This window comes from Corvus moneduloides, chromosome Z (genome assembly GCF_009650955.1).
Source record: "Corvus moneduloides isolate bCorMon1 chromosome Z, bCorMon1.pri, whole genome shotgun sequence".
NCBI lineage: Eukaryota > Metazoa > Chordata > Aves > Passeriformes > Corvidae > Corvus > Corvus moneduloides.
In genome coordinates this window covers 49,952,389-49,968,351 of record NC_045511.1, presented here as the reverse complement: position 1 = coordinate 49,968,351, position 15,963 = coordinate 49,952,389, and the positions used below count along the sequence as shown (strand labels likewise).

Genomic DNA, 15,963 nt, shown 5'->3' with positions numbered 1-15,963 from the left:
CAGGTTAGGGTTATTCTAGTTATAAATGTCATACTGTGTTGTAAATAGATATAGATTAAACAGCAGTTATCAACTACAGAGTAAAATTTTCCTTTCATTATATTTGTTGGTGTCCTGAGTTTCCCCTCCTTCCTGAATTCTTCACCTTCCTCAGACAGGGGTCTGGGATTGCTGTCTACTGTTAGCCCTCTCTTTCGTTATACTGCAAATCCTATGAGCGCCTGTGGATTGAATAAGACTTGAAGAACCAATATAGATCTGTAGCACCTCTGACCTCTTCTGTCCAGTCTATTCCAGATCAGTCCTTGTGGGAAGAAGTTCCAGCTGGCTGCAAGCAAAGTCAGAGTGGTTCACAGTGTGAGCCCAGAAGTAGTTGGTTGTGCTGAAAATTGCAAGTGAGGGCCTCTTACTGTTTTCAGTCATAATTCACTTTCTTACCTAGAACCCAATGAACAGAATTTTTGTTACCGTAAAAATTCACTAAGGTTGATTTTTGACATTCTCAAACTGGCAGAAGAATTAAGATAATTTATCAGTGATCAGTAATCCTAGCCAGATTAAGATCACTATATATTGATAGGATAATTTGATAAGCTTTTTGATCTTTTGCCAAACAAAAGTGATTAGGGTTATAAGAGTTTACAATTTTCTTTGGAGGAACATCTATATATACAGATTACCAAACCTGATGGATTTTTTTCTCATATCAGGAGACTCTAAAAATAAGAGAAATCTTTCTTTAGTATGCATGAATTACCAGCAGCAAATAGTGTTATGGTGACATGCTTGTCAATCTGCTTTTCAAAGGATGCAAGACTTATATTTACTAAAATGATGTGTAAGACATCATGCCCAAAGGGTATGAGATTGACCTTGCTTATGCAAAGACTGGAAACGTACATTGCCATCTACAGATACATAGTATGACTTTGTAAGTGTCCGGGGATGTGGTACACAAAGTTATGCCTAACAGTGTCAAATTATTTTAATTTTGCATTTTTTCTTGGAAGAGCTGGTGGGCAGAAAGGGGCTCTAATATTTGATGCAGAGATAATCTAAGAATGAAAATTGATGCAGGACCAGTAATTTACAAGAGAAAATACTTGTAGTGCTGAAATTCCTATGAGAAAATTATAGAAGACAAAAAACTAGCTACAGTGGAAAGAAATATTAAAAAGTGCTTTCAGTGTAGCAGAGAGAATAGCCACGCTGCCTCACGACTGGGAGACACCTCAACTTTCCGTACATTTGGTGGTGAAGAGCTGCTGGAACGGTGAGGAGCGCCGGTAGGACGGGTCCGCAGAGCCGGAGCGTACACTGCCCGCTGAGCTCGGGCCTGGCTTGACCTTGCCTGGTCTCGTCGGGCCAGACCGGCCCGCACTAACCCCGCTCACGAGCTGCAGTGCCTATCCTTCACGGCTCCATTTCCTCTCATTTTATGAGGACGGTGAAAAGCCCTGCTGCCTACAGGCAATCTGATGTCCAAGTAAAAACGTTTTGTTTCCCAAGCCTCAGGGACCCACGTCTCCCTTGACCACGTGCTTTCTCTTGTCATTGCCTGATGGGAGGGCTGCGGCTGAGCCCCTGCCCTTGTGAAAAGGCTGGGAGGGGATGCGCTTGGGGTCGCCGCTGTCGGCCCCAGCAGGCGGGAGGCGCAGCGGCTCGGCAGGTTTCGAGTCCGCTCCGTCACCCACCGCCTGGCTCCGGCACGGCGGCAGCGTTTTCCAGGGCTGTTTTGACAGGAAAGTCAGGTTATTTTAACAGGAAAGTCGAGTTCGCCACGGCGCACACGAAGCCCTCAGCCACCCCAGGGCCGGCGGCCAGGCCGGGCATGCGCGGCGCCCGCCCCGCCCCCGGGAAGCGCCGCCTCCGCCGCCGCCGGGCGCGGGGGGACGAGCGGCGGTGGCCGAGCGGCCGCGCCTTCCGCCATGAACCTGCACCAGGTGCTGACGGGTGCTGTGAACCCCGGGGACAGCTGCTTCTCCGTGGGCAGCCTGCACGACCAGCCCTTCACGGTGAGCGTCCCCGGCCGCGGCGCCTCCGCAGGGCCCGGCGCCGAAAGCGGCTGCGTCAGGCGCGGCGGCCGCGGGCGGCCCCGGGCGCGGGGCTCGCCCCGGTAGCGCCGTCCCGCGGCGGCGGCGGCACCGCTCGAGGGCCCCGGGGGTCCCGGCCCGGCGGGGGCGGGGACGCGCGGAACTTGTCTGGAGCGGCGGCCCCGGTGCCGGAGGCGGCCCGGGCCGGGCGCGGGGTCGGCGGGGCGGCGGGCACGTGCCGGGTCCGGGAACGCGGGGCATGGTGGCGGTGATAAAAGATTACATAAACGGCAGCCGGGACGTGCGGCTCGCTCGGGAAGGGAGTTTCAGCCCTGCCCTGCAGTCGGGAAGGTGGCTGAAATCTTCTCCTGGGCATTGCTGAGGAAGACCTTGGAATACCCAGCCCTAGTGTTGTTGAGGTTTTCAAAGCGTGTTTGAACTCCCTGTCGATGTTTGTTCTTAGAGTGGAGAGAAAACACCTGAGTGAGTTGTAAAGGCCAAAGTCTTTATTAGCGTGCGTTTTCCTTCCTTTTGCTTTTGTTTTGTAAACAGACTTCTGTTGTGCTCTTCTTCCTACCCTCCCTCTGCGTGAGGCTGAAGAGGAATGAAATCAGACGCAGCAAAGTTTCTCAGGGCAGCACGCTGGGGTATTTTTAACCTTACCTTTTATGGCTGCCCCCAGCTTCAGCATGGTGTGCTTTCCAGTTTGATAGGGAAATGGTAGATGGAAATGCAGGAATGAGAACTTGTTGTTTGCTGTCCCGTCTGGTGTACGCAGTTAAGTTCATCTGGCTACTTGCAGCTTGGCTCTGGGGCAGTGGAGCAAAGAGCTGCTTCCCCCAGGGTTAGGCTGGCTCTGCGGAGTCTGTCTGCAGCGTTGTCCGGAGATGTCCTTGCTTCCTATAAATAAGTTCATATTGGAAGATTTCTTAAACTACAGCAATTGGGAATTCAGATACCAAACTGTGCCAAACCCTCTAATTTTACATATCCAGAAATGTCAAAGACTCACCTGTGGTGGGAAGCTGTTTGGTAAGAGACAAGGAGGTTTGCTTTACAGTGGAATGCTAGTAAGCTTTAAAAATATGTTCTCATAAGTTTGCCATTTTGATGACATTCTTTTTTGAGGGAATTATTTCAAGTCATTCATGTCACTAGAATCGCTTTCTACTTGTTACAGCTGAACTTACGTAAAGTTTTAGAGGTCTCCAGTGGATAAGAAGAGTAGGACTCTCTTCTTGAGGAGAAAGGAATGATTGGGACGTGTAGTTTAGGCTTTTCATTACTGTGGTCTCTCTTTTGGAGGAGCTATTTTCATATAAGTATAGTGTAACAATGTTTCTGTGATATAAATGTAATAACAATGTTTCCTATAGTTGCATTCATCTCCCTTTCATTATCCATTTCCCTGGAAGGTTATTAATGGATTTCTTTTCCTCAGGTTTAAAAAGGCTAACAGAAATATCCTTGACTGCTTCAGGGCTGCTTTTGTTGTCTTTACTGATTCTATAAGGCTGTGTGAAGTTAGTGAGATTGTTCAGAAGGATTAAGAAGTGAAAGATACTGAAGCTAATTTCTGCTTTTTTTGGAAAGCGACAATGGACTTAACCTTTAGAAAACCCAAGAAAAAAAAATTGACCATAGTTTTTCCCTGTCTGAAATTACGATATAAGCATTAATAAGTGTAAATACTATTGAATTGTATTTTAGAAATGGAAAAAAACCCCAAAAATGTCAAACTTCTATGCTTCCAGTTTTTGTGGCTGAGAACTCATAGGAGTTGATATTTCAGGGTTATGGACTATACAAGAGGGGCAAGTTGTCTTTGTCCAACAGCAGGACTTGGTCTATAATTTTTTTTTTTAGCTACAGTATGCTTCAGGGTATTTTCTGATAGGCAGCACTGAATATTTAAAGTGCAGCGTTTTAAAATACTACAGTTTTGAGTTAAAAATATCAAGATTCTTCTCTTAAACTCTGAAAAATTTGAAGCAAAATTAGTGTAAGACTGCTTGTATGCACCAAATTGTATCCACCTTTTTGAATATGTGCAGTTATGTTTTAAGGAGGTATTTCAGAGATTTGTTCTAATGGGAGCAGGTTTGTTGTTCTGACTTTGTTTTAGAATGTGAAGTGTAAAGTGGAGCACGAGCATCCTTGGAGAGAACACTGATAAAAAGTTTTTAGTCCATCTCTTATTTATAGGTATAAAAAGGCTCATAAGCATCAAGATACCATAAGATGCGTACCTGTTGTTTCTCTGCTGAGGGCAGGTGGTAGTGGCGTATGGCACACTGAATCAATGAGAACCTGGCTCTCAGAATTTACCTGTTATTCTTTATGTCCCTCTCCTGATACTGAACTGTTTTATTTTCCATGTACTTGTCCACAGTGGAAGACATCTTTTGCTTTCTTTTATTTATTTCAGATCTGAAATATTTGAGTAAAAGTTTAAAAAGCTCATGGAGTTCATCACACAGGAGTCCTCTGAACTAGTTATTACTGAAGTTGTATTTAAGTTATTAAGTGGGTAACCAGCACTGATACAATTTGTTTGCATGTTCGGTTCTGATTTGGTAAAGTTTTTTTATTACTTCTCCCCACCAAAGTAGCAGAAGATGGCAGGGGGGCAGGAAATCTCAGTGAGCAATAGCAACTTTAGAAGTACAAGTCTCAAGACTCATAATGAAAGTCACAAAAGAGCAATTGTTTGTAGAGGTAAAAATATGTTAGAGAAGGATTAATTACATGGATTATTTCAAAGGAATAAAAATATTTCCGTGACAGATTTCGTCTCTATGTGTGATTAAACTAATTCTGGACTTGAGACTGCTTTGTATAATTAATAGAACTGGGAACTTGAAATATGAAGTTAAAAGGTACTTGTAAAATTTGGGCTGGGTTGGGGTTTGATAGCTTGGTCAAGACCGCACTGAATTTTCTAAAGATATTGGGTTGCAATAGAAAAAGGCTTCCCATTCTGCAAAGTTTTTTGATAAATAAAAGTAATTTCTGTGACTCAATGGTATTCTTACTTATCTGTCTAGAAAATAGTTAATATTTGTACTTAGAGCTCCCTGGTTATCTGTAGTCCAGAAAATTAACTGAGTGTTCATAAGAGTCAGTCAAGAAATTACACTGGTTACACCTCACCTGCTTCTTGGTTGGGATTAAATGAAGGGAAGGAATTTAGTAAGGGAACCTTTTTAAGACTTCCTTTTTTTTTTTTTTTTTTAATGGTATTTCAGTTAAGCTACTCTGGACATAAGAAATCAATTGTTTCTTAACTGAATTAATCTTAAAAAATTGGTAACATTTCTTTACACATCAGTGAAAAGTGCAGTTTCAGTGAAATATGATTCTAAGTGCATGGCCAATCAATTTGGTACTTATATATACTGTAATACAGTTGTAGTATAATATTTCAAGTACTTTTGATAAATTTGAAAGTTGGGGTTTCTTTTCCAAATATGATGAAAGATTATTTCTTAAAATTCAATTTAGCATCCTAATAGAAGAATTAAATTATTTAAAAGAAGATATTTAAGTGGAATACTTAGACTAGTGTAAGTTCTGATGCAAAAGTGAGGATGGAGGGAGACCATACTAAAATAGAAAAAAATAATTTGGCAAGATACCATGTGGCTCACGATGACTCTTTTGATTTTGACCATTCTGTGCGCAGGGCAGAAAAGTATAGCAATTATTTCAGTATCATCTGCTTCATAGATTTGTCTTTAGTTTTTATCTTGACTTTTACTGGGTTCTGCATTACCTTTCTAGTGTATGTTCATCCCATATGTGCTTGCATGTGTTTAAATATATATATATATATATATATAAAGTCTTTATAAATATGCATGTGTGCACACACGTTCTGCCGCATTTAACCACGGATAATAGCTGCAAATTAATGTTAGGTGTACTTGTGCCATTCATGTAAGAGACATAGGTTAAATGAAGTTTGTACAAGTTGTCCAAGGTAATGTGTCAGTCCTTACGTAGCTGTAGCAGAAACTACAGCAAAACCTTTGTATGTCAGTACACAGAAGAAATATGTCAAGAAGGTTGAGCATAAGGGAAATAATTGTATTAGAGGTGCTGTGCTACGTAAGAGGTCGAGACCCCTGATCGTTTGCTTTCCTTCTGTTGATAGTAATTTCCCAGTACCAGTCTCGAATTGTGAGTTGTGTATATCAGGCTTTCATGTTAGAAAGAAGTCAGAAGAGTTCATATAATTGTCTTCATTATTTTCTGTTAAAACTCCATGCTTTTAAAGCACTGCTAGAGTCAAAATATCTGTTATTCTTCTTCAAAGAAATATTAATTTAGAAATAAGAGCCGACATTGGATTGAAAGAATGGATTGAAATGTTTTTTGGTGAAAACCCGCTTCTGCAATGCAAAATCACATTTATTTTCACAGGCCTGGAACATCTTTTACTCCCTAATTTCAGGCTTGTTTGCTATGTCAGCAAGTGAGATCCATGGTACTGCAGTTTGAACTAGTTCTATCTTGTTTATTTCTGTAACAGAAGAACAAAGCATTGTTTAATAAACATTCCAAGTACATGATAATATCACGTTATCTGCTTGTCTTACTGTGCAAAGACAACTTTCTTGTAAATGTTCTAGGGCATTCTTAAGGTGAAAGGCTTTATGGCCTGCCAGCATCAGACCTAGAGGCTCTGCTTGCTTCAAAAACTCATCTTAGGGTTTTAATATTATTACTATTTTTTAAAATTAATACATATTTAATACATTAATACATATTTAGGAATTCTTTCTTCATTCAACTGTCTGGCAGCATTTTGTGCTCCCTTTTCCCTCCCTTCCCCTCCCTGCCAAGGGCCAGGTAATATAGGTAAGTGTGTGTGTGTGTGTATATGTATGTTATAATACATATGTGTGTGTCTCTCTATATATATACATACAAGAAATTCTTGTACTGGAATCACTTCTTGCCCTCTGCTTAAGAGAAGACTGGAATTACCTTTTTTCTTAGTTACCATAGCTTATAAAAATGCACTCTTGTTAGCTGCTGTTAAAATTAAGATGAGTGGCATGTGAACTATCGTGGACAAGTCTCGCAGTAAAAGTTAGATAAAGTGACTGGTCGGCAGAATTAATATTTGTTGTATCTGAGACACTGTTAGGGTATGGAAGATATTTCTTACTCCTGAGTACAGTCTTCTATTATACTGCACTAAAATACCTCTGCAGTGAATAAAAAAATCTAAGTGTAAAATTAGTCCAGCAGTTAATTTTATGCACTTTGTTTAGAGACATGTCTTGGTAAGATACTGCTGCTCAGGAACCTCATTTAGAGCTGGAGTCTGGGCTCCAGTGAGTGTGTAAAAGGATTTGATATCTTGGCACAGATAGAGTCTAATGGATGAGTTGCAGGGGGGACAACAAAGAACCAAAGGACCGACACCTTAGGAGGAGGGGAATACACAAGCTTCCCTCCTAAAGTGTCTGGTCAGTGTAAGGAGTAATGGGAACAGTAGGCAACAGTAGAAAAGGGTGCCAGTTGCGGTATTATTTGCCAGAAAACTTAGTCACCTTCTTATTTAGAGACTTCTTCCATTGCAATATGTAACTTCCCTACCCTCTGCATCCCTTGACTTTTGTCTTTGAAATTGTGGTTCTCCTGCAGGCCAACATTAACTAAACATCAGAAGTAACCTCCAAGTCATCATCCTTCTGCTTGGCTGTAGTTGTATTTGGAAGCTCTTTGAAAATGTCTTTTTTTCTCTATCTCTTTGGGAACAGATCAGCTCTACAGGCTTCAGAGGTAGTCAGTGGTTCTGCAGCTTGTTGGGCACTGGGAAGCCAATGTGACTGAGTATGATCTAATCTATCTGAACAGACCAATGTCTGAAGTGATTCTTTTTTCTCCCCAAATATCATTTTTTTCAAGTAGTGTGGAGAAATACTAGAACATAAGGGTGGAATTATTATATTTTTCTTCTAAAAACAAAATTTTGAAAGGGCAGTCATCTTACCCTTACCTTCTTACAAGTGCACTTACAATTAATTGGTTGAACTGCTAGGATGAGAAGATACTCCCCAAGTTTTTATCACAAGTTTTTATCATCCCCAGTTTGACAATTTGATGTTTTTTTAAACACCTGGCATATGAAGCTATTATTGAATATAAAATAATAGCCATGTTTAAACATAGCAGAAGAGAGGAGGAGGTATAGTTCTTACTTCATATTCATAAAGGGGACACCTTCAGGAAACAGCAAGTCTAGGATGCTTGAATCCTTCTTTAATATTTCTTGTCCATCACATCCCAGGTTAGCAGGAGCTAGCCTGGGTTCTGGGTTTTGAGCAGCACAATGTAAAAATGGCATAAAGCTATGAGAAAGCATCCAAAGGAGACAGTGAAAGGTCTGGAAGTAAAGCCACATCAGCAGTGATAGCCTGGCTAAGAGGAGACTGAGGGGAGACCTCATGGCAACCTACATCTTCTTCATGAGGGAAAATGGAGGGGCAGGACTGATCCCTTCTTTCTGGTGATCAGTGACAGGACTCTATGGAATGTCCTGAAGGGCAGGTATAGGCTGGATATTAGGAAAACGTTGCTGTCTCAGAGGGTGGTTGGGCACTGGAACAGGCTCCCTAGGGAAGTGGTCACAGTACCAGCCTGACAGAGTTCAAGAAATGTTTTGACACTGCTCTGGGGCATGTAGTGTGATTCTTGGAGCTTCCTGTGTAGGGCCAGGCGTTGGACTCCGATGGTCTTTGTGGGTCCCTTCCAGTTCAGTATATTCTGTGATTCTATTTAAAATCTTTTCTCCTGGTGCACTGATGAATATGCCAGTTCCTCAAGTCTCCAATGTATAATATTTGATAGTTACTAACAGAGTTCTTTTAGTGCAAAATGCGAGGTGTCCTGAGGACTTAAAACTGATGGAGTTATTGATCTCATTAAAATGGTTATTTTATGAATTTCGTGATTTCTACTAATAGTATGTGTTACTGCATGTGTTGGTCCCTGCTCACTGTGATGGAAGTATAGAGCTTTATATGAAGTTTAACAAGTCCAGGTGCAAGGTGCTACACCTGGGTCAGGGCAGCTCCCAGTATCAACACAGGCTGGGGGATGAACAGATCAAAAGCAGCGAGGTGAAGGACTTGGGGGTGCTGGTGGATGAGAGCCTGGACATGACCCAGCCATGTGCACTCACAGCCCAGAAAGCCAAACATGTCCTGGGCTGCATCCAAAGCAGCGTGGGCAGAAGGGGAAGGAGGGGATTCTGCCCCTCTGCTCTGCTCCGTTCTGGTGAGAACCCACCTGGAACACTGCATTCAGGTCTGGGGTCCCCAGCACAGGAATGACATGGACCCTTTGGAGCAAGTCCAGAGGAGGGCCATGAATATAATTGGAGGGATGGAGCACCTCTGCATGAGAAAAGACTGAGAGAAGAAGTTCAGTCTGGAAAAGAGAGGGCTTAAGGACTACCTCATTGTGGTCTTCCAAAAACTGGAGGGACTCTACAATAAAGATGGAGAGAGACCAAGAACGTGTAGTGACAGGACAAGGGGGAATGGCTTCAGACTGAGAATAGATTTAGATTAGATGTTAGAAAGAAATTCTTTACTGTGAGGTAATGAGGCACTGGAATAGTTGTCCAGAGAAGCTGTGGATGCCTCATCCCTGGAAGTGTTCAAGGCTGGGTTGGATGGGGCTCTGAGCAACCTGGTCTAGTGAAAGATGTTGCTGCCGATTGCAAAGGAGTTGGAACTTTTAAGGTCCCTTCCAATCCAAGGCATTCTTTGTGTTCTATCCTATGATTGTGGTGGTGGCGTGAGGTGATTTCAGGCTTTCCTGTAAAACTAGAAATAGGAGCAGAAGAAGTAGATATGAGTAGTAAGTCTTTGAAGTGCTCATGAGGCCTAGGGGGGCATACACAGCAGATGGGCTTCATACAGCCTTTGACACTTAAATCTTAAATACATTTTTAATAAAGCTATGTCTATGTTTCTATGTTGTATCTTTACATGGAAGCACTTCTTTTTGTTTGTATTTGTTTTCCTTAAAACTGCCTCTGTACAGAACTCTAAATTCTACAAAATGGCTTTGGGAAAAATTGTGCATAGGATACTTTTGAAAAAGCTTTTTCTGGAGAACTGTGGACTTCACCAGTGAGTCACCAGGTGAGATCGTTTTTAACTGAAGAAAAAAATGTTCTCTGATGAACAGGTCTAAAGTTCATGCCTTCACAGTATCAAAATAATTACTTTAACATTTGATCAAAAATTAGTACTCAAACTCCTCTTTTGGAATGAGTTTTCAGTTAGATTGCTTTGGAACCTGCCGTTCAGTATGTCAGTTAGTAATAAATGCTGCTCTTTTTACAAGAGGAATTACACTGCTTGAATGTCTTGAAGCTGAAGGGGGAACTGGACAGGAAGGGGCTCAAAAACTTACCAGTAGTAAGTGATCATAAATAAATATATGGTTCTGTTTGGTCTGCAGAATTATAGACAGCATTTTCAATTATGAGGTGGTGCCTAGTGTTCTGCTGGTTGCAATGTGGTAACTGAATATTGGCTGGTAATGGTGGTCACAGTCTTCTGGCTAAGACTCTTTTTTGAAGCATCACTTAATCCTTTGTGGGGAAAAATGTCTTTGAAAATCTCCATATTTTTAGTTTTATTTATTTTAAATGTGTGTTATGGTACATTAGTCTATGCCAGCCTTGGTAAAATATTATTTCATGTAAAACACCTGAAAACACGATCATCAGACTTCCAATTTATATATCTAGCCTTCAGTTATTCTGCTTTTGTTTTCAAGTCCACAGTTTTTATTTAATATATCAGAAATTAGTAGAGGAGTTGGTTGTAAGGCATGATCATTTTTGTCAGTGTATGGAAATCTTCCATCTTCAGTTTCTGTGAGACTGTTCTGCTCTTGAAACTTTTAGTCAATTAAAACGATATTTTTGATCCTTTTATCACTCTCTTGCTCTCTAACAGAACACTGTTGTTTGTGCTCTTAATTTTGTTGCTGTCTTTCTGACTAATGTTTTAATGGGCGTGCATTCCTTCTTCCAGGACTTTCATCTTTGAATGCTGCTTTCTTAGGCTAATTGGATGATGCTGCTCACTGTTGTTTCTACAAGTTTCTCCAGCATTTAATCTTCTATTTTTATCTGTACTCAGTATCTTATAAGACTTAATAGAATATAGGAAGAAATTTTGGCTCAAACATTGCAGGACTCAATGAACTGGCTCTGAATGTGTTAGATATATCAGCATGCTCAGTGAAACATAAACATAAACTTAAGAGAGAATAGAATTAATGCAGATAACAGGAGACTCAACAAGTCTGAGAGGACAGGTTTGCTTTTGTATAATTAAGCTTCATTTTGTTACCCTTTTGATTTTTTCCGATACAAAGTCCTTACTGAATGTTTCAGTAAAATAACTTCTAAAGTCTGTCTCCAGTCTAAGAAATATATTACTTTTTCCTAGATTGCAAGAACTTTGGTTTTTATGCTTTTCTTTTAGATGTTTTTGTATTTCCATCTTTTGTTTGCCTTTTCTATCATGAACCACTATTTGCTTGTTATGCAAGTGTTGTGATGCACTTGTAAGCATGGAGAAGGAGTAATTTGCCACTTCTGTTGCTCGGTTTTAAATTGCAGACATCTGTATGATCTCTGCAAATACCTCTGTTCTACTGTCTGTATAGTTTTTTACATGGATAGGATGCATGGACTATACTGTTTCATACTTCACTGATACACTGTGAGTAGATAAAGCTTTACGCTATTTTGGGGGGTTTTTGTTTTCTTTGGGGTGTTTTTATGTATTTTTTTTTTTTATATACTTTAGGCATATGCATCAGGATGTGATATTGTGGTACTTGGGACTGACTTTGAAAGATTACAGATAATCCCTGGAGCAAAACATGGAAACATTCAAGTGGGATGTGTGGACTGTTCAATGCAACAGGGGAAGGTATGTGGTGCAGTGTTTCTAATAATGTTCCAGCAATGTCATGTTAAGCACCTTCTCAGGAATGTGGATACTTGCAAGGTAGGGCAAATATACTACAATGAATAGTAAAATGACTGATTGCTTTCTGTCTTTACTTGTTGTAAGCAGCACAGTAAATGTGAAATAGTAACCATAGATATGATTGATAGTTGTAGAAGATAGGTAGGACTGCACGAAGGCTGTGGATTCAGGGCTACATAGAGGACATGGCAGGAATTTGACTATAGGATGACTAAGTTGGAAGCAAAAGTAATTTATTCACTATGGCTTTGCACTGCTAGACATGTCATTGGCATGCTTTGACATGTTAGTGGCTGGCAGGAGATGAGTGCCTCCACAAAAATTACTTTCAGATCATCCAGAAAAATGACATCTGTTTCAAGCAATTCATAAAGCCTCTCTTGGATGGGGTTTGCTGTCTTGAATTCTTAGCTTTTGTTTTTTGTAGGTAAGTCTGCATCAGAAATGTTGTATTTTAGACAAGATTGGGTTTTAAGTCTTTTTAACAGAGCATTTTTAAAAAATTTTCCTGCTAGAGTGAAAAAGAAATAACCAGGTAACTGTCCTTTGGGATGTCACAGTTATGTAACACCCTATTGGGATGTCACAGGGATTAAACTACTGACCAGTTCAGTAGGAACTCTGTCTGGATAAATATTTGCTCATGTAAGATGGGTTTTCTACCTCTTTTGTTTCTTTAAGCCTGTCCTTGTGAGTAGATAACATCAGCTTTCTGCTCATTACCACAAGCCTTATAAGCTGCTGAGACCTTTGGTTAGATTCTGGTGTCCATCTTGAGACAAGACCTCTGATGGAATCCAGTTTGTGTTTACATGTGAACTCTGTGCTGATGAAACCCTGGCCACGCCCTGTTCCTGCTTATTAGCATTTGAGTGATAAACTCTTGCAGTGGTAGTAAAGGAACGAAAATGAAAATGAGGAAATGTTCTCTGTGTCTCTGGCCTCTCATAGCCATAAAGTCTGCCTGGGTTTCTCCACTGGCTGCTGTTAACTAGAAGTTGTTTTTTGAGTTCACTGAGCATTATTTCTCTGATTGCAAGGTCATCTTGATTACATGATACCAATCCTGTATGCATTTAAATGACAAACTGTCATTGAATTATAAGTTAACATGTGAATATATCATACTGTAAGGCTTCCTAAGCTTCAGAATTTTTTCATTTCTTAAGTAGACCTATGAGGTCATTTTGAGTTGGCATGTTGGTATTGTTTGCTCTCAGGAAACTGAATGTGTTTCTAGAGTGCTGAAGTACTAATGGCTGGCTAGTGGATGGCTAGGAATTTGCCTATTGACCAGACTGATCAATGTATTTTCAGGCCTTTCTTAAAAGGATGGAATTTCTTCATAGAGCTTCTTCACTGGTGTTAACACACAGATTCCTCTTTGGTTTGTTGAAATGTTGTACAATTCCAACACTCTCAGTGTGTCTTTATTGGAAAAGTACTCCAGCTCTCAGACCCTTCTTTGGACCCAACATGTCCATGTCTTCCTGGTGCTGAGCACCCTGGGTGTGGTACTCCAGGTGGTGTCTCACTAGGATAGGGAAAATCACTCCCCTCACCCTACTGGCCACCCTTCTTTTGAAGCAGTCCAGGACATGGTTGACTTTCTGGGCTACAGACACATGCTGCCGGGTCACGTACAGTTTTCCTGTCCACCAGTACCCCCAAATCCATGTCCATAGGGTTGCTCTCAATCTGTTAGTTTCTCTAGTCCATACTGAGAGTATTGATTTTGACTGACCCAGGTGCAGGACCTTGCCCTCGGCCTTGTTGAAGTAGATGATGTTCACATGGTCTCACCTCTCTAGCCTGCCAAGGTCCCTCTGGCGGGCATCCCTTCCCTCCAGTGTGTCACCTGCCCCACACGGCCTGGAATCATCAAGGGACTTGCTGAGGGTGCTTTCCATCCCACCATTATTCTTTTTGGTGGTGTGCAGCTCAGTGAGGATGAGGGCTGAGTGGCTGCATCACTGCGGAAGCCTGTGGAGATTTTCAAGGGGTAGCAGTTGCTCTAGACACTACAAGTTGAGCATTTTGGAATGCTAATCTTAGTTTGTCTTTAAAACCCATTAAACAATAAAATATGGAAAAAGTGTCCACATTTGGAGAAAAAGGAAAAATCTTATCAATATGAGTTTATATAAATTTTTTGCTGTTGGGTGTGGAATGGAATTATTCGAGAAAAAAACAGTAAGTGAGTTAGTTAAAGAGAATTAGAGAGGGCAGATATTAGTCTGAGATACAAAATGCCTGAAGAAACCTTTTCCTTGCAAATGTGACAAAATTATTCTTGGCATTTTTGGGTCAGGCTGATGTTTAGGTTGTTAGAAGGATAGAAATTTATTTAACTATCTGTTCTTCTAATGTAGAGGGTTTCTCTTAAGGCCATGGATCTGTGGATTTTAGGATCTGTATGAATCTCTGTGTTTGTATAGATCTTAGGTATGATGGTTTAGCTTTGTTATTTTTCAAGCTTTTGTGGTTGATACTGGAATCAAAATATATTTTATAGTGTAAATCTAACTTTCTTTATTATTTTTAAAGGAAAACTGTGAATACTTTCTAAGTCAGAATTTTACAGAAATACAAAATTGATTATTACAGCGTATCGTATCTGTAGATGTTCTTTTAGCAGCGAACATCACTTCAGAATGCAGGATGTCTGTTCTGTGTGAAACTATGTAAACTTCGTTTTTGTAATTCAGAACACTTTTTGGCAACTTTGCTCTGTGACAGTTCTCTCAGGCTGTCTGCCTGAGGTCTTCAACATACATTTGGCTTGTTTGGGCTCTTCCTAGCAAGCTTGCTTTTATATGGATACCTTGAGACCAAATACTGTTAATTTGTCTTGCTGCAAGTTTGAGGTGGATGATAACCTGTAATGTAATAAGACTTTCAAACATCAGTTAAATGATCAAATGACCATGTTGCAACTCTTTCTGAACTGTTTTATGTTAGCCTTTAGTAGTAGTTCTATATGCAGTTTTCTGCATTGAGTGTTTTGCTTGCATAGTCTTTTGAAAAAACTTTTTAAAAGATAGCCTGTTCTATGCTTAGAAAGTGCCCAAAAGTACTCTGAGCATATATTGGTTCCATGTCTGAGAATGTGAACTCTGCAGACTGTTTTGAGTGTTTACCTAATTTAATATGGAAAGAATGTTGCTAATAATCTGATTTTTTAAAAAAAGGTACTTGTCCAGCTATAATCTCAGTAGTTCATCATGATTAATGAGTAAATAGAGGTTTGTATTTTTATTATTCACAACACTAACTTCTTGATTTTTGGTAGATGTCATTTTTCTGTTATCAAAAGGAAATATGGATATGAGCTTCAATTTTATCTTACAAGCAGGGTTAAAAGTAAAATCAACCATTTGCATTTTGTTCTTGTTTGTTCAAAAGCTTGTTTCTTCTATGTGTGTTTATATACATTTAAATAAATACTACTTTAGGTTGCAGCTTCTTACGGCAAGGTGATTTGTATCTTTGAGCCAGTTAGCCTCTTGAAGCAGAACAGCAGTCATCATAATGTGAGTATTTCATCACTCCTTAATTTATTTGAGCAGTTAGAAAGCCTGACTGATTTTATTGGTTTGCTTTAAAGTTGGAGTTAATTTGATGTCTTCTTATAATGCTAGAATAAAGTTGAGACGTAAGGTGGTCCTTGGGAAGTGAACATGGTGGGATAAGGACAGAGGCCTGTAATTCAAAATAGTTTTAAGGAAGATAGGCTTTATGATAATGCTTCATATTACTTATTTATGTAACCCTGCAGTTCATTACCAAAATATTCCAGAACCCAAAAAGACGTACACAGCCCCATTCTGCAATGAGTGTAGCCATTAAAATACAAATTCTTTTTTGAACCATCCTGTGTAGCCTTTATG

At 40.3% G+C, this 15,963-nt stretch overlaps 1 protein-coding gene across 5 annotated transcripts in view; it reads left to right on the top strand.

The window, feature by feature from the left end:
* Window positions 1–1,862: 1,862 nt before the first annotated feature.
* DMXL1 (Dmx like 1) overlaps window positions 1,863–15,963 on the top strand; it is a 78,502-nt gene continuing 64,401 nt past the window's right edge. For 4 of the 5 annotated variants that reach the window (XM_032095112.1, XM_032095111.1, XM_032095110.1 and 1 more), the window contains exons 1-3: window positions 1,863–2,015; window positions 11,888–12,013; window positions 15,529–15,606. In XM_032095112.1, the coding sequence (XP_031951003.1) occupies window positions 1,929–2,015; window positions 11,888–12,013; window positions 15,529–15,606 (291 nt within the window). In that variant the 5' untranslated portion in view covers window positions 1,863–1,928. The remainder of the gene's footprint in view (window positions 2,016–11,887; window positions 12,014–15,528; window positions 15,607–15,963) is intronic. The other variant, XM_032095113.1, reaches the window with a different exon arrangement.